Here is an 18,539-nt window from a genome sequence, read left to right on the forward strand (position 1 = left end):
TACCCTATAAGGTAACAGCATGTGCATTTTTGATTAATTGGAAGGTAAGACAAACAGATCTCATTATCGGGGAGTAATAAGCCATAGCCCCTCCTTCCCAGCCTCTGAAAATGTCCCAGATCTCCTAGGATTCTCTCTCTGTGCTCAGCCTCTTGCAAGCATGCCATATGCACATTCACCCCAGGACTTTGATCATGCGGTTTCTCCTCATTGGAACAGTGTCTCCAGCCTCTTTATCTGAATGATAGCCATTGTTCAAGGCTGAGTTCAAGTCTTAACTTTTAGTGAAGTCTTCCTTGATTGCCTACGTCTGGGGTTTCTTTCAAACATCTCCAGAGCTTCTGGTTTGTGTCATCTGCAAGGCATTTAGCACTGCCTTGTGCAATTAGTTACTTAAAAAGCATGATCTGTCTCTCCAACTAAGTTGTAAGTTTTCAACATTAAAAAAAAAAAAAAAATCATCCCCAGATCTTAGCCCAGCACTTGGCAAATACTACGGACTCAAAAGTACTTGCTCATTGATTGGATAACTACCTCCAAAAGCAGATGATTTGTGCTCTGATCTTAAGTTATAAAAGTGAGTGAGCGACAACAGAGACAGGTCAATGCCACTGAAGGGAAAGTTTAATGTTCCTCACAGTTTCCTGGAAATGAGGGGCACCTACACCGTGCAGGGCCATGAGGAGAAGCACCAGTGTTGGTCACAAGGCAGAAAGGAATATGGGGAAGACATAGCCCAGAGACTTTTTTAGGGCTTTTGTGGAAAAGGCAGGGGGAACAGCTTAGGATTGGCTAGTCTGAACAATCCTGGTGGACCCTGAGGCATAAGAGCTGTCCCTGGTTCTCTGGTAACTGGCCCCCGGGGTGATTAAGGACAGGGAGAATGTTGGCTTGGGATGTGAGAGTTACATCAAAGAAGTGATTCAGAGTGTGGCCTCAGGGTCACAGGGGGGATGGAAACCACTTTGGCTGTTAGTTTGGCCCTGTAATGAATGATGCCAAATAAATACAGAATATGCAAAAACTCGGAACAGAAATCCATTCAACGACCATGCAGATTTAAATGTTAATCTTCTGCCTTGCAATAATTCTTGATAAAGAGTCTGGTGAGATAACCTCTTAAGGATCCTCTCAAGAAAGACAGACTAGAACGGTGCACAGTGGTTTTCCGCTGGTCCCACACTCAAGCAATGAGGAGGAACCGAGAGATGGGATGTTCTACCTGTGCTCTCAAGACCAGTCAAGGGGCCAGGCTTGAGAAATCCTCACCCCACCCCAAGGGCACAGCATTTCTGACCACTCAGACCACTGCGGGTGTGACTTGGCTTCTGGGGGCCATAATTCACTTGGTGGAGAACCTGAAAATGGGGACCTTTTGCTTGAAGCGACCCAGACATGCACATCACTTGGACGCCACTCTACTGGGTTTGCTCACTGTCCATCTTCCTCATCCATGTTATCAGAGGACAAATAGGTAGGTGGATCACCCCTCCCTAGGTAATTTCATTCCCTACACTAAACTTCTTAAAAGAACAGCACTCTAGGGACGAAGTCCTTGGTTCCCAGCCATATATTAGTTTAGCACTGATCAAGCCATGAAATGACTACAAAGTAAGAAAATGGTCAAAAAACCAGAAAGAACAAGGAGGCCAGAACTCCCCCTAAACCGAATAGTTGGCCTTGGAAGAAAAATGAATTTCCTTCCCCCATGTCCCCTACTTGGATTCCTCAACCCCAGTTCTGTGTGGGATGGCATGGCATCACACACACACACACACACACACACACACACACACACACACACACACACACAGGCAGGGTTCCAACATCTGCGGGGAGGTGGGCTTCCTGCACCTGGAGACCCGGGACCCTCAGGCAGAAGGAAGTCACTCCCTCCACTTTTACGTGCCTATAAAAAAATCTCTCCACTGCAGGTGCTACACAGGGAAAGACTGAAGGACCAGTGACCCACCCCAGGTCCCTTAGGATAACTGCCCAATATGTAGGCAAAAGCTAAGAGATACATTAAAAACACCAGTTCTGAGGCCACCACTTTCCACTTGTTAAAAGATTTTCTGCTGATTGCGTTGGGTTCAAAGTCACATTTCCTACACCCAACAGTATCAAGGATTCCTCGCTGTCCGGGATTTTTTTCTTTCATACGTAACACCTCACGTTCCAGACATCAGGTCTCTTCCTCAAACCTCTTCTTTCTTTTTTTTTTCCTTTAAGCTAGGGTGGGATGGGAAGCAAAGAGTAAAAGAAGCATTTTGTCTATACAGTTTAACTAAGAGATCCCTGATAGCTTGGATTTCATTATCTCATTGATTTTTCATTTGAGAATGCACATCAGTGCGTTTGCCGATAACAAAGCAAAAAAAAAAAAAAAAAAAAAAAAAAAAGTCCCAGCAGACCCTCAGGGTATTTTTGTGATTGCTTGACTGATAACTATCTTTAAAGCTGAGCGAGGTAACACCCTCCATTTGGTTTATGGTGGCAATAGGTCAAACTGTTAGGTCAGTAATAAATATGCAGTTGCTTCCAGGCAACAGAAATTGGATGCATTTATTTAACAGATTGCTTTTAGCTTCTACATATAATACAAATAGATTTTTGGTCCAAGCATTGGCACCTTCAGTAGAGATGGCCTTAAGGAGAGCTTTCTTCGCAGAAAGTCACCGGAGGGTGGAGGTGTGTGATAAGTCTATCTGAACCCATCACTTTTTGGACCCCAGGGGAGAATAAGACTCTGTGCCTTTAGAGGTTTTTACTGTAGACAGCTGATTCGTATGGAGTGAGCTTCCAAAGAAAGTTTAAACAAGAGGATGAAATTCTTACAGATGTCACTGGATGGAGAGAGGGGGTGGGGAGTTCTTCAAAAGGAAGAAGATTTTGCTCTGCAGTGTTTTTGAATCAGAAGTACGTGTGCTCAGGGATTCCCTGGTGGCGCAGTGGTTGAGAGTCTGCCAGCCGATGCAGGGGACACGGGTTCATGCCCCGGTCCGGGAAGATCCCACATGCCGCGGAGCGGCTGGGCCCGTGAGCTATGGCCGCTGAGTCTGCGCGTCTGGAGCCTGTGCTCCGCAATGGGAGAGGCCACAGCAGTGAGAGGCCCGCGTACCGCAAAAAAAAAAAAAAAAAGAAGTACGTATGCTCAGAAAGGACAGCTCAGGGATACTGATTTAGCTAGAATCCCTCAAATAATGGCTTTCAAGTATGGATACGTTGAGTGTATGAGTGAGAGAGAGAAAGCCTGCAAGAGTGATGCACAGACACAGATAAAGGTAAGGAATGTACTGGGGAGCCCGGATGACTCAATCATGGGCTCTTTTGTCCATCTGAATTTATGCCTTTAATTTTTTATTATATGGAGGAATTGTTTGCTCCACGATGTCCTCTGAAGGCTAGCCCCAATCTTCTTTTCTAGTACCTTCTACACTCTATCTTAATATTTACCTCCTAAACTAAAAATACAAGCTCTCCAAGGGGTCAAAGGCCAGTTACTTCTGTATCTCCAGGCTTAACAGTGGATGCTAAATGAACGTTTGCTAAGAAGTGAATACACTGGCCTCAGATAAGCCCCACAGATCAATATTGCTGTCGGTGCGATGACTGCCCTCCACGTATAGACACCGCTCCCGCCGTAACTACACAATCTCCATATTCGATGAGAATTCACCTCGTCCAGGATCCGAGTGCCCCCGTACCACTCGCTTTGGAAAGGAAAAAGTCACGAGAAAGCCAGGACCTCTAAGGCCCCTTCTGGTTGCCTTATTCCTTTTTATTTCTCTTAGCTGCACACAGGAAGAGTTCTGCTAAAGCCCCTTTCCAGTTACTGCACAGAAGTTTCTGTTGTTTTCTGCAGCATCTGAAGGTCTATGCAGGCCGCCTCCAAGGGGGTAACGAACGCTGAATGCTGCGTTCCCAGAAGCAGCTATTACAACCCAGGCGCCGAGGTTGTAGCCACTGATTTTCTCCTTAGTCTCATGGTACAGAGCATTTAATGAATGGAAATCCCAAACTTATTTCTAAATAAATGACATTCCCAGGGCTGCATCTTGTAGAGGTTTCTTCTGCAATTGGAAAATTGCTTTTCTACTTTATTTTTTAAATTGTACATCAGCTTGTGACTGGGAAATGCTCATCAACTAGACCCTTTTCAGATGTCTCAGTCAATGCCAGTCCTGGGAGGCAGGACCCAAGGACACTGTAGGACAGAAGATTCTCCCCATTGTCCTGGCATTGGGTCTATGGATGTATTTCCAGTGTGTTGGGGGCATTTTGGACCTTAATTATCCAGATAAAGCACACTCCCTAAACAGTACCTATCTAATTAATTAAGACATAGCATGTTGTTAAAAAAAAAAAGCCTTAATTGGTTCTTAAACTTAGATTCTGTCTTCAGAGTATCTGTGAACCCTCTGAAACTTAAGCACTAATTATTTTGTGTGTAAACATTTGTGGAGGTGAGGGAATGTAACTGAAATTTCACAGGGGTCTGTGATTAAGAGGGTAAAAACTGCTCATTTTCTTTCTTTTTTTTTTTTTTTTGCGGTACGTGGGCCTCTCACTGTGGTGGAGCACAAGCTCCGGACGCGCAGGCTCAGCGGCCATGGCTCACGGGCCCAGCCGCTCTGCGGCATGTGGGATCTTCCCGGACCGGGGCATGAACCCGTGTCCCCTGCATCGGCAGGCGGACCCTCAACCACTGCGCCACCAGGGAAGCCCCTCATTTTCTTAACTGGTATGTGAAAATACATTCTAACTGTATGTGGTTTTGAAAATGTGCAATAATGGCTAACTGAGTTTCTTAACCTTTTCCCTCAACTTCCTAAGTACTTCTTAAAGTATTTTTACATGGATACTCATTTACAGCATTTGACAAACAACCCTTAACATTTACAAGAAGAGATTCAAATTTAAATATTTTACATAATCATGACCTCAGCTTGGGGTGTGTTTGACAACTTCTGCTGAATAGTCTAAAAGTTGTTTAGTTATTGCTTTTGATGATGGGATTCTCGGTCAAAAATTTTTTTAATTTTAAAAATTAAAAACTTGGGTGTTACAGGTGTTTGCATATGTCAATATTCTGTGAGAACCTAAACAGGAAAAGAATTTGAAAAAGAATAGATATATCTATACGTGTAACTGAATCACCTTGCTGTACACCTGAAACTAACACAACATTGTAAATCACCTATAGTCCAATATAAAATTTAAAAAAATTAAAAACTCGGGTGTTACAGGTGTTTGTCTAGGTCTCAACTCCTTGAATTGCACACTTTAAATATGTGTAGCTTAGTATGTCAATTACACCTCAATATAGTTTTCTGTAAAGACACCAAAACAGAGGAAATAAAAATTATGACTGAGACTAGATCATATAACCAAGAATAGGGCTGTATGGATTTAAACTGTACAATCAAAACCATGAGTTCTGAAAAAAAAATCAACTTGGTTGTTGAAATAGCAGTGGAAATATTTCAAAAATAACATGTAAAAATAACTTTCCTTAAATGATGGACACCAATGTTTGATAAATGAAAATCTTGATTACTCTATTTGCACTCAAGGAAACATTAAATCAGAACTTCTGAGTTGGTCTGCAAACAGGTTTCCAGAGTCTGGAGTGGGGGAGAGTTTATAACTTTGCAGGTCCCTGGTGTGTGTCCTGATGGGTCCCAAACATTCAAAGTTCAAGTGAACTCAGCTCCTCTTCCTGCATCTGGAGGGAGGGAGCAGAGGTAATTCACACCATTACCCCTTCTCTAGAACAGGGGCTTTCAAACTTGGCTGCATTTGAGAATCACTCGGGGAGCTTTCAAAAATCTTGATGCTCAGGACACACTCAGACCAATTAAATCAGAATTTCTGAGGGTAGGGCCCAGACACCGGCATGTTATAAGGTGTCCTAGGTGACTTCAGTGTGGAGTCAAGGTTGAGGATCATGTCTGTAGCAAAACATTAATAATTATTTTAAGATCAAATTTATACTAGGCTCTTACTTGGCCTCAGAATGTTTTTTTTTTTTTTTTTTTTTTTTTTTTTTGCGGTACGTGGGCCTCTCACTGTTGTGGCCTCTCCCATTGCGGAGCACAGGCTCCGGACGCACAGGGCCAGTGGCCATGGCTCACGGGCCCAGCCGCTCTGCGGCATGTGGGATCCTCCCGGACCAGGGCACGAACCCGTGTCCCCTGCATCGGCAGGCGGACTCTCAACCACTGTGCCACCAGGGAAGCCCCAGAATGTTTTAAAGACCACCAAAATGTCATTGTTTGCATGTATCACCACAATTCAGATATACACAGATAATCATCTACAGACACACCTCAGAGATATTGGGGGTTTGCTTCCAGGCCACCGAAATAAAGTGAATGTCACAATAAAGTGACTCACACTAATTTTTTGGTCTCCTAGTGCACATAAAAGTTATGTTTACACTATACTGTAGTCTATTAAGTGTGCAATAGCATAATGTCTAAAAAAACAAGGTATATACCTTAATTAACTATACTTTATGGCTAGAAAGTGCTAACTAGCATCTGAGCCTTCCACAAGTTGTAATCTTTTTGCAAAAGTGATATCAAAGATCACTGATCACAGAAAACCATAACAAATACAGTAGTAATGAAAAAGTTTGAAGTATTGTGAGAATTACCAAAACGTGACACAGAGACACAAAATGAGCAAATGATGTTAGAAAAATGGCACCGATAGACTTGCTCGATGCAGGGTTGCCAAAGACCTTCAATTTGTAAAAAGAGGGAAGAGATACGGGAACATATGTATATGTATAACTGATTTACTTTGTTATACAGCAGAAACTAACACACCCTTGTAAAGCAATTATACTCCAATAAAGATGTAAAAAAAACCCCAAAAAACCCCACAGTATCTGTGAAGTACAATAAAGGAAAGCATAATAAAATGAGGTATGCCTGTATATCTCTTTTTATTTGTGCAGAATTATTAAAAATAAAAGGGGCTAAATGCACTTGAATCCAAGAATAGAAAAAGACATTCATGGGAAACTGATGAAAGTTGAATAAAGTCTGTAGTTCAGGTATTAATATAGTAACCATGCTAATTTCTTAGTTTTGATCCTTATCACATGGTGTGTAGGATATTAACATTAGGGGAAGCTGGGTGAGGGGTATAGGAGAACTCTCAGTACTATCTTTGTTCTGTAAATCTAATTATTTCAAAACAAAAAGTTTTAAAAATTGAATTAAGGAAGAGAAGGCGGAGCTAGTATTAATCCCACACAACTGTTGATTAACTAACAACAGGAAACATCTCTGGGCACTGAGTCTTGCACTGTGGCCTTGGACATACTATTAATGAATACAACTTAGGGGTGAGGACACCCCTACTTAGAGAATCTTCCAATTTTGTCTATATTCTGTTCTATATTTCTTTTCTCCAGGCCCGTCCAGATTCTACAAAATGTCATCAACAGCAGTTCACATTGAAAGACTCACTGACCTGTGACATATATGGCCTACGTGCCATATATTCTACTATTAGGAATGATAACACTGCTGGGAATACCTAACACTGGTGCAGTATTTTATAGTTTATAGCACTTTCTAAGTTAGTCTTGTTTTGATTTGCATTGGGAAAAAAGGCAAATGCATGGACTACACCATGGGTCGCAATAAAGGAGGAAAGTTCCATGCATTTTATTATAAAATACGCAGCGTAGCACCTGCAGAAATCACACACACGCGCGTGCGCACACACAACACAATACACGTGCACAATTTGAAAACACAGTTATTAAATGATCTTGTGTTAGTGTGTAGTGGTGCCCGGTGTGAGGGCTGGGGGGCGGGGCCACAGGTAAGCCTAGTGGTTACTGCCCTGTGATCACCACCCTAGACCAAGCCTCCCCCGCCAGGCACCGTTCTGTGGTGACAGCTTTCATTCATTCCTTTCCCAGCAGGAAAAGGAGAAAAGGTCAGATGACCAAAGAGGCCACCAGCCAACGCCTCTGGCCCCAGGTGTTGCCAGCCCATGACTGACTGCGTCCTGAGTCACCGCCATTCCCCTCTCCTCTTTGTTCTGGCTCCTCATCCTAGTCCCTTGGAGGCCCGGTTCCTGATTTCCTCGGCGTCCCTGACACTCACCATTTCCCGGTGAGTCAGGCCCATCTGCCACCTCTTTTCCAGGAACCGTCTGCCAGCTGCAAAGCCCTGTCCACTGATCTCGGCTGGCCGCCTGCCACTCCTACAGTCCCCAGAGGAACGCTCCTGCCCAGGCTCGGGGTGAGGAGGTTGGTGGTGGCCACTCTTCCCCTGGACGGTGCCAGAAGATGGTTCATATCCTCCTCATCACCGCCCCCCAACAGGGCCCTCCAGCTGCCAGTTCCACCAGGCCAGGGGGAAGGGACCCTTCCCTCCAGCCTGGACTCTCTCTCTCTGCCCTCCACCCCCAACACACACGAGCCTTCCCTGCCGGCCCAGGGAACCAGAAGCACCAAGAAAGACCCGGAGCAGACAGGCTCCATTCAATGGGACAGGCGGATGGTGCTGTGTGGTTTTCCTGCTTGCGTCTCTCCTGGGGGAAGAGCCACTTTCCCCCTGACGTTCACTTCCTTCTGGCTGGTGCCATCAGGTCTGTGGTCTAAAACCTTCAGCTAGCGTAGTTCTTGCTCCTTGGCCCAGGACAACAAGCTCCTTCTCTGACTCTCGTTTACTCAAAAGCAAAGTCCAGTTGGGACTCCTCTCGAGTTCAGTGGCTCTTTTAGAAGAGGAAACGTACTTGGGAAATGTGAACAATGGGATGAATTGAAACGGTGGTTTCTTTCTAATTAGTGAAAAAACGTCTGAGTGGCAATCCAGGGAGTTTACAGTGATTCTCAGGAGAAAGGGTAGAAAACATCTGCATTTGCGGAAGTAGTTACTCTCGACGCATGTTTGTCTTAAAGCATGTTTTAAAATTACTCTGCCGGCTTCTTCCCATCCCAGCCCTCCAGTTCACAGACCCGGTTACTTGATCCCACTAGCAGGCAGAGAACCTTCTAGACCAGAAGCAACCACTCCTGCCTTCCTTCTGGATCCGTTCCCTGAGGCTCCAGGGCCAGGGCGTAACCTGTTCCTTCCAGCTTTCTTTTTTTTTTTTTTTTAATTTAATTTGTTTTTGGCTGCACCACATAGCATGCGGGATCTTAGCTCCCTGCCCAGGGATCGAACCAGCGCCCCCTGCAGTGGAAGCGCTGAGTCTTAACTGCTGGACCGCCAGGGAAGTCGCCCTCCTGGCTTTCTTGAGGCAGGTGTGACTGCTCCCAACGCTGCTCCACGATCACACCGTCACCTGAAAGGTTGCTAATTTAGAGGGTGACCACCTGTCCAGTTTGCCCATGAGAGTACCGATTTACACCCCCTTTCACTCACAGGGTCCCAATTTAGATCATAAATGCTATGGCCACCCTGTCCACATGCAGCTCCCGGAGGGTCCTCACGCAGATACACCTGATCATCTCTCCTGCTGACCAACGTGGATGCCCCTTTCCTTGCTCTGAGCCCATCTTGCCTTGATGGTTCCATCTGACGGATGGGGCATAGCCTCCCTGAGCTGTCTTGTGCAGCCGCTAACCGAAGCCTGATCTATTAGTACCGTAGGAAGTCACCTCTGTAATTCGAAGGATTTGGAGGAGTGTGTGTGCATGCATGTGTGTGTGTACACACAGAGGAAAGAAAATTGTGAAACATTTGCTTAGAACAGCTTTTTTATTTTTTTTTGCGGTACGCGGGCCTCTCACTGCTGTGGCCCCTCCCATTGCAGAGCACAGGCTCCGGACGCGCAGGCTCAACGGCCATGGCTCACGGGCCCAGCCGCTCCACAGCATGTGGGATCTTCCTGGACCGGGGCACGAACCCACGTCCCCTGCATCGGCAGGCAGACTCCCAACCACTGTGCCACCAGGGAAGCTCAGAACAGCTTATTTTTATCCAGGAATCCGTGCAGGTGTTCACTGCAGTCTTTTGCAAACAGTTTATTAAGAAGGAAATTGAAATTTTAGTAAAGATATTCCTTCCTTGTGTTGCAAAACACCGCTGTATAGAGCCAAACAGAAAGATCACTGAACGCAAATGTACTTTTCAACAGATGAACAACCTGAATTTTCGAATTTTATATTCTATTTCAGCGTTGACAGTGAAACGGCACAGATACTTTTCATTTTGAATTTATCATTGCATTGACTTCCTGTTATTGTTATTCCAACACTGGAGAGAAATATTTCGTTTCCAGAAGTTTTCATTTAACTCTAATAGAAAACAAACCCAGACAAATCCACTTTTTAAAAAATAAACATTTCGGTTCTGAACACGTACCGGCTTGATTATAAGAACTGGTTCACCTCGTAATTTCATAATATGAGCATCACCCTAATTATATCCTTTGGCCGTTCCAGGCATGATCACAAGGCCTTTGAAATTCAGATGATGAACTTGGACTGACCCTGAACCACAAGACCCAAGTGGCCTGCAGCTGCCTTCACCGTGGACAGCTGGGACAGTACGACTTCAGGTTCTGTATTTTCCCTTCAGGTTCTCCAAGCACATGGGCCACTTACGTCTCATCTGTGAAGGCGATTCCAAAGTATTCCTTCTCCTTCAGATTGAAGTGAGATGCCACGAGGTCAAGCAGCTCCTTGGCCAAAAGCTTGGGCTGGAGGGAGAACAAAATGGAAAAAGGGTAAGTGATGAGAGATTACTTTTCCTAAAACATGCAATCTCAGGTTTACATAATTCTTTGGAAGGAATGTCCCAAAGCTCAAGAACATCCATACAAATGATTTTTATAAAACCCAGAGGAGTAGACCATGAGGACAGGGCCACCAATGGACTGAGACCTTCGGCCTTGTGTCCTGGTAGTTTGTTCTATCAACAAATGGTACTTGCTCACCAACACAGCTGTCAAACCCCGTGGCTTCCTTCCCCACACAGGAGAACATTTTACAGTGAATTGACAGGAAGATGTCTTCTTAAAAATATATATGTACACATACATATGTAGTAAATACGTTATGACGTATATCAAATATATATTGTATAACACATGTTATATAATACTATATTAATATTATAATTAATATGTTGTAGAATATGACTATATATATATTTCACATGCACTTATATAGTATTTGCTACGTGCCAGGCCCTGTTCCAAGCACTTTACAAACACCAGCTTCTTTAACCCTCATCACAACCCTGTGAGATGGTTCTATTATTAACTCCATTGTATGGGGGGGAAACAGGTGCCCAAAGATTGAGCATCTCTGTGTAAGTGTCGGGGCTGTGATTTGAGTCCTGGCTCCAGAGATTAGTGTCCTTATAAGAAGAGATCCCAGAGAGCTTGCTTGCTCTTTCTCTCCACCAGGTGAGGACACAGTGAGAAGGCTGCCATCTACAAGTCAGGAAGAGGGTCCTCACAGAGCCCGACCAGGCTGGCACCCAGACCTCGAACTTTCAGCCTCCAGAACTGTGAGAAAATCAGTGTCTTCTTTTTGTTTTTGGTTGCACTGCGCGGCACGTGGGATCTTAGTTCCCTGACCAGAGACTGAACCCATGACCCCTGCAGTGGAGGCGTGGAATCCTAAACACTGGACAGCCAGGGAAGTCCCCCAAATCAGTGTCTTTTGTTTAAGCCCCCCAGTCTGTGGTATTTTGTAATGGCAGCCCAGGCAGACTAAGAAGGGTGTGCTTCCTTTTAATTCAACAAACATTTACTGTCTAATATGTGTAGGGCACTAGCCAATCCTACAGGAGATACAAAAATGCACAGCACATAGTACTTGTCAATAGGATCTTCAACTTTCATCAGGGCATAGAGTAAGAGCTAGTGTTCATTTTAAAAAGCCAAAGCAGATGGTTCCCTCTTTGCTGCCTCATCCTGAGCTCCCAGGATGGCAGCCTCCGGGCCTCAATCACCATCAATTTACCAATGAAAACTGCCAGAAATGATGGGAGTGGGTTTGAAGCGAAGGCAGAGCTTCCTCCCCCTAGAAGACATGATTAAATCAACAGGAAAATCCATCTTGATAAATCAACGTCATCTAATATTCTATACTCCCGTTCACACTAAAATGTGAAAAAGTAACCGTTAGGGAATTCAAGACTGTATGTAAGACCCTCCTTCATAAATACCACAGGGGAAGGCAGGGGAATAAATGTGGCACATCTCAGAGCATCACTGATAAATGACAAAGTATCAATCCAAGGTGAGGGGGCTCTTGAAGCCTCAGACTGTTTGCTATGGTCGTGTTGCTGGCATCACCTCCATCCCCATAAGGTACCCAGCTGCCCAGATACAAAGCATTTGATGTAGAGGTTGTGACCAAATGTAAGGTAACATGGCTGATTTTTACACTGTGATGTACTGTAACTTATCCATCCAAATGTCTGCGTTCCTTTCACAGCAGTCACAGCATTTCTATAATCTGCTATTTCTTTAAACATTTTGATAATCTTTGGGGTTTGCCTTTGAAGCTTGTATCACATGTATAAAAGCATCCTCACTGGTGATAAGTCTTCTTGTACTCAGAACGGACTTGATTTTTTTCACAAGTCATGTGAAGTCAAGTCTGATGAATGGTGACAGAGGTGGCGGAGGTCAGGAGCACATTGGATCAAGCTGGTTTTATAAAATGAGGTATGACTATAGTCATTATTTGTGGGTTCTTAGGGGTGATGGTGAGGTTTCCAGCCTAAACTTGGAAATGACAGAATAAGATTTCCTTCTCTTTGAGAGTTAAACTTGAAAGACAACATCCCAATGGAATTGACCAGCGATACATAAATTTACCCAGAAAGAGAAAAGAATTACTGTTAGGGTTGGAATAATAGTATATCTATCACATGACTAAATATCGTAATTGTTCCATAGAAGGGGCTGGGTGAATGACCTGTGGGTGTGGGGTGGCAGATGGAAGGGAGTCTGGGAAAAGGAAACGAGCTGGGGAAACAAACGCAGTCTTAGCCAATAGGCCTTAAATATTTGAGTCCCAGTGGTAAGGCGTCTTCTCTGGCAGACATGGAGGCACGAGGAGGCATGACCGTAGCCAGTCATCTGAAACACTCACGTTACCTATTTAACTCCCCTACCTCCAATCTCATACCTTCCAAAGAACTTATTGAGGTATTATTGCCATGTCCCACGTATGCTGCTGAGGAGCCTCCTATATGACTGCATTATCTTCTAAAATAAGAGACTGTCATTCCTCTGCCAGTGGTGATGCTGAGACCTGGAGACATCAGGCAGGCTGTCTCACAGCAAAGCCAGGCTTCCAGATGAAGTCAGACTGGCCTCACAGGTCACACGTACTACCCTTCTGCCACCCCACCTCTACTGACTCTAATTCCTGGGTGAGAGGTCAAGGATCATGAGCCCTGAGGGACCTATCTGGGTGAGGGTTATATTGCTCACTTGAAACCAGAACACTGACATTTTATACATCAATACTGATTTATACATCAGGTACTTTGAACTTGGTTAATGTGACTCTTCCCCCAAGGATGACAATCAGGCTTCTGCACTGCAGAGCTAGGGGACTGACTTGATATGCTGAAAAATTCACCAGAATAATGGCTGTCACCTTAGGAGCCTTGTTGACACTGACTTTTGGCTTCTCCATGGTGACACATCCCTATGATTTAGCCTGTCACCACAGTCCTTTTTACATTGGAATTTCTACAGTAAAAAACCAAACTTTCTTGGGGACGCATACACTGAACGCAGCTAAAAGGATCTGAGCGATAGCAGCATCCCTCAAATAAACTTTATCATCTCAACCTAACTCTTTTCAAGGATAGGATCTGTTTGGATGCATGTCTTTGGTCAAAAAATAAAAAAATGTTAGTCCCATTACTTCATACAACAGTAATCATAGATCCTATGCACTACCCTCAATAAAGAAAAGCCTACATTAATTACCCACAATATATACACGGGGAAATAAAGGCATTGAAGGGGGAGGTAACAGATGCCAGAAGATGTTGAGGTTAGAACTCCTGAATCTTAAGTCCCATTAAAAGGTACACTCTTTCTTCCGCTGTCATGGTGACTGGCAATGCCCCAGCAAGTAGCTGCTCCATCAATGAGAGAGAGCTCTCCCATCCACCTGATGGACGTGTAGCATGAGAAATAAACCTCGTTGCTAAGTAACCTTGACATTGGTGGCTGTTTGTCATCACAGCATAACCTAATCTATCCTGATTGGTTCAGGCACCAAAACTTTAATTCCCTGTATGGTAGGTTTAAAACCATTTAAGGCATCAGCCTGTGATTTCCTGATCTTGCAAACTAAGACAACATCCCACCTTGACGCGATGGTGATTAATGAACTACATTTCTTAAACTCATTTGGTGAACGTTGCTGGGTAGAAAGCTTTATGCTGTTGTGTACTTTGAAGGGATGTTTACAGAATCTGCTGATGACAATTTGCCAATTACTTTGTTGTAAACATTTGTGGAGCTTTGCAGGATCGGCCTGGGAGTGAGGCCAGACAGGCAGCCTGTAGCCCAGTCAAGTTCCACAGGACAAACCGGGCCGGGGCCTCAGTGCCAATGTGAGCAAGGCAAGCCCTGCGCGTCTTGGGTTAGAAACAGCCTGTGCTGGGTCACTGGTGCCAACCTGGCCCTCCGAGGTCACGACATTTAAGACTGACTTTCTCTCAGACTGTAATGAACTTTGTTCACTCAATAGCTTTTCTTTTTCTATCTCAGATTCTTTTTCCAATGTGTCCTTCTAAGCTTTTATTCCTCCTTATATCTGACAAATAGAATCTCTTTATAAACGTCTGACTCTACCACACAGATCTAAGTTCCCAAGGGCTCTGAACTGTTCCAGTGGGAAGCCACGCACATGCCAGCATGTACAGGGCTCTGGAACGGGCCCTGTCTACGCTGCCTTCCGAGGTGGGACATGACTGGATTGTAATGATCAAAAGAACACTTCACACCAATGTATGGCTGTACAGCGCTCTGGGCACACCCGTTCCCCGATGATCTTTCTAGTGAACTCGAGAGCTGTCCAGGCAGCCTGAGGAGAGCCATCCGCTGACCAGGTGGTACCCAAGCTCCTCTCCAGTTTCCCACAGAATAGTTTTATTATCACTCACATAGTCTACTTTCCTCTTAACATGGATCCATCCCAGAGAGATGCTCTTGGACAAACTATAACTTCTTAGAGCCTCAAGCCTCAGTGTTCTCGTCTATAAAGTGATGAACTAGATTGATGAATCGAACTCCTGCCTTAAATTTGATTCTTTATGCATTAAACTTATTAAATTTAGTTTCTTCCTTCTCTAAAACCTTCCCAGCCTTCTCAAGGGTCTAGTCACTCATTCTAAAACACTTTGCAACCATTCTGGATCCCCCCTGGATCTCTTAAAATCTGTCAGTCAACATAGCCATCTTTCTTATATAATCTCTGGCAAGTCCCTTGACCTCTCTGTACCTCAGTTTGCTCGGCTGCAAAATGGGGATGATGACCACGCTACATCCCAGGGCTGCTATGAGGATTTAATGAATTAATATGGATCTGCATAAGGTGCTTAGAGCAAGTGTCTGGCACAAAGCGAATGTTCTATGTGTTCATGATTATTTCAGACCCTCATTATCTCACCTATGAATTATTATAATAATCTCCTAAATGGTATCAAGTTATATATGTCAGTCTGTTTGTTTGTTTGTTTGTTTGTTTGTTTGTTTGCGGTATGCGGGCCTCTCACTGTTGTGGCATCTCCCGTTGCAGAGCACAGGCTCTGGACGCACAGGCTCAGCGGCCATGGCTCACGGGCCCAGCCGCTCCGCGGTATGTGGGATCTTCCCGGACCGGGGCACAAACCCGTGTCCCTTGCATTGGCAGGCAGACTCTCAACTGCGCCACCAGGGACGCCCTGTCAGTCTGGTATTTAAGTCCACTCTTTGAATCTAGTTCCTATCCAACCTCACTTTTGCCCGATTCCCTCCACAAGTACTCATTTCTCTCCAATTTATTTGTGTCAGAGTGAAGAAAACACCAATCTCGTTTCTATTTCCAAAACTTTGCCCACAACATCCTCTCCCCTGCCATTTGAATTTCATCTTGCTCAAGGCCCACTTCTTCCAGGAAGCCCTCCCTGATCATCCTACCTCCAAACAGACTCTTTCTCCTCTGAATTCCTACAGCATTTACCACAGGGACTTGATTCATGCTTGGCCTGCATGCTCTTGTGTTGTGATAAATTTATTTTAATTAAAACATTTTTACAAGTATGGTAAAACACACATAACATAAAATTGACCATCTTAAGCACTGTTAAGTATACAGTTCAATATTGTTAAGTATATTCACACTGTTGTGCAACCAATCTCTAGATATTTCCTCTTGCAAAATAGAAACTCTGTACCCATTAAACAACTCCCCATTCCCCTTCCCCCCAGCCCCTGGCAACCACCATTCTGCTTTTTTTCCCTATGAATTTGACTATTCCAGGTACCTCATCTAAGTGCAATTATACAGTGTTTGTCTTTTTGTGACTGGCTTATTTCATTTAGCATAACAGCCTCACGGTTCATTCACATTGTAGCAGGTGTCAGAATTTCCTTCCTTTTTAGGGCTGAATAATATTCCACTGTGTGGATAAACCACATTTTGTTTATTTTTTGATCCATCAATGGACACCTGGGTTGCTTTCCTGTCTTGGCTTTTGTGAATGCTGCTGCTATGAACATGGTGAATTTTTTGTGACATGACTTGCTGTGTCCTGTAATGGGCTGAATGGTCGCCCCCAAAAATTCTGTCCACATCCTACATGCTGGAGCCTGTGACCATGACCTCTCATTACAAAAATGTGATTACGATCCTTGAGAGGAAAAGGGTCTCCTGCACTATCCAGGTGGACCTCAAGTGCAATCACATGGATCCTTCTAAGAGAGAGACTTGAGGGAGTTTTGACAGAGACAGACACACACCAGAGGACCGTGTGAAGACAGAGGCAGAGATTGGAGCGATGAAGCTGCATCTCAGGGAAGGCTGGCAGCCACCAGAAGCCAGAAGAGGCAAAGAATGGATTTCCCCCTCAAGCTTCCAGAGGAAGCTTGGTTCTGCTGACAGCTTGATTTTTGACTTCTGCCTTCCAGAACTGTGAGAGAATACGTTGCTGTTATTTTAAGCCCCCAAGTTTTGTGGTGATTTGTTACGGCAGCCTCAGGAGACAAATACACACCCCTGAGGCAGAAGCCCCGCAGTGCCTGGCAGGTCCTAATAGCAGGAAGAGTGGCATGGACATATATACACTACCAAACGTAAAACAGATAGCTAGTGGGAAGCAGCCACATAGCACAGGGAGATGAGCTCGGTGCTTTGTGTCCACCTAGAGGGGTGGGATAGGGAGGGTGGGAGGGAGGGAGACGCAAGAGGGAAGAAATATGGGAACATATGTATATGTATAACTGATTCACTTTGTTATAAAGCAGAAACTAACACACCATAGTAAAGCAATTATACTCCAATAAAGATGTTTTAAAAAAAAAAACCCCAAATTTGCTGGTTGTTCGAGACATAAAATGCGATCTCAGCAGAAAGCCCTTTACTAGTATTTGCACTTTCTCTTTATAATTGCCATTGACTTTCTGGGCAAGGAAGGCACATACACAAGTCCAGGTGGAGCAGCCTTTGTATCAGAACTGACGCTGGGTCAGTCACTGGCAGCGTGGGCTTCAACTCAGTGACTTCTCCCCTCAAGCCCTTCCCTGTCATCCGCCACTCCCTTGGGGCAGCTCACAGATTCAAAATCAATGGAATGGCCACTTCTGAATTAATTGCATTAAAAAAATTAAAACATCCCACGGCTCCCATCTGTGCTCTGGACGGCCGAAAGACTGACCCTCTCACCTCTCCCTCCGCCCCAAGGCTGATCTGGACGATTCGCTTCTGGCTGCAGTGCCCACAGTGACTGCCAGGCTGCCGGGGACAGCTCCGCAGCCGGGCCACACCCTCCCGCTCCGAGGGCACCGCCAGCCCCATCCCAGGAAAGGGTGATTCCCGGCCCCCCCGAGGAGTGGCCGCGTCCGTGGAGGTGGCAGAGAGTCCAGTGCTGCGAGTGGGGAAGAAAGCGTGGTCACTGTGCCCTTTCTCTCCAACCTTTCTGAAAACCGAGAGAGAGGGAGAGAGGGCGGTGAAGAGGGGCAGCTCGGAATCAACCATGCCTGAGCCTGCGGCCTCTTTGAAGCTCTGCCTGTTATTGTGTTTCCCAGAGCAGCTGGGAGCCCGGCTCCCGCCCTCCCTCCCCCTCCCCCTCCCCCTCCCCCTGGGGGGCTCGGCATTAAGCAGCCGAGCGCTCATTGGCTGTTCGTTCGTCCTGGGGAGGGGGCGCCGGTGATCGAGAGAAAGCGTGAGGTCATCGCGCACACAGACGCGGGTCTGGCCGCGCTCCCCCTCACCGTCACCCCCTTGACGCTCCGGCTGATTAGCTGGGGAGGCTGGCTTCCTTCCTACCCCGTCTGAGCAGTCCCTGGGTTCCGTGGCCGGGGGCAAAGGGGGCACT

At 45.3% G+C, this 18,539-nt stretch overlaps 1 protein-coding gene across 7 annotated transcripts in view; it reads right to left on the minus strand.

The window, feature by feature from the left end:
* The window catches only part of FRMD4A (FERM domain containing 4A), a 346,032-nt gene that overhangs the window by 147,437 nt on the left and 180,056 nt on the right, over window positions 1-18,539 (minus strand). For all 7 annotated transcript variants that reach the window (XM_060097751.1, XM_060097749.1, XM_060097748.1 and 4 more), the window contains exon 3: window positions 10,583-10,677. In XM_060097751.1, the coding sequence (XP_059953734.1) occupies window positions 10,583-10,677 (95 nt within the window). The remainder of the gene's footprint in view (window positions 1-10,582; window positions 10,678-18,539) is intronic.

This window comes from Mesoplodon densirostris, chromosome 4 (genome assembly GCF_025265405.1).
Source record: "Mesoplodon densirostris isolate mMesDen1 chromosome 4, mMesDen1 primary haplotype, whole genome shotgun sequence".
In the NCBI taxonomy this organism is placed as follows: domain Eukaryota; kingdom Metazoa; phylum Chordata; class Mammalia; order Artiodactyla; family Ziphiidae; genus Mesoplodon; species Mesoplodon densirostris.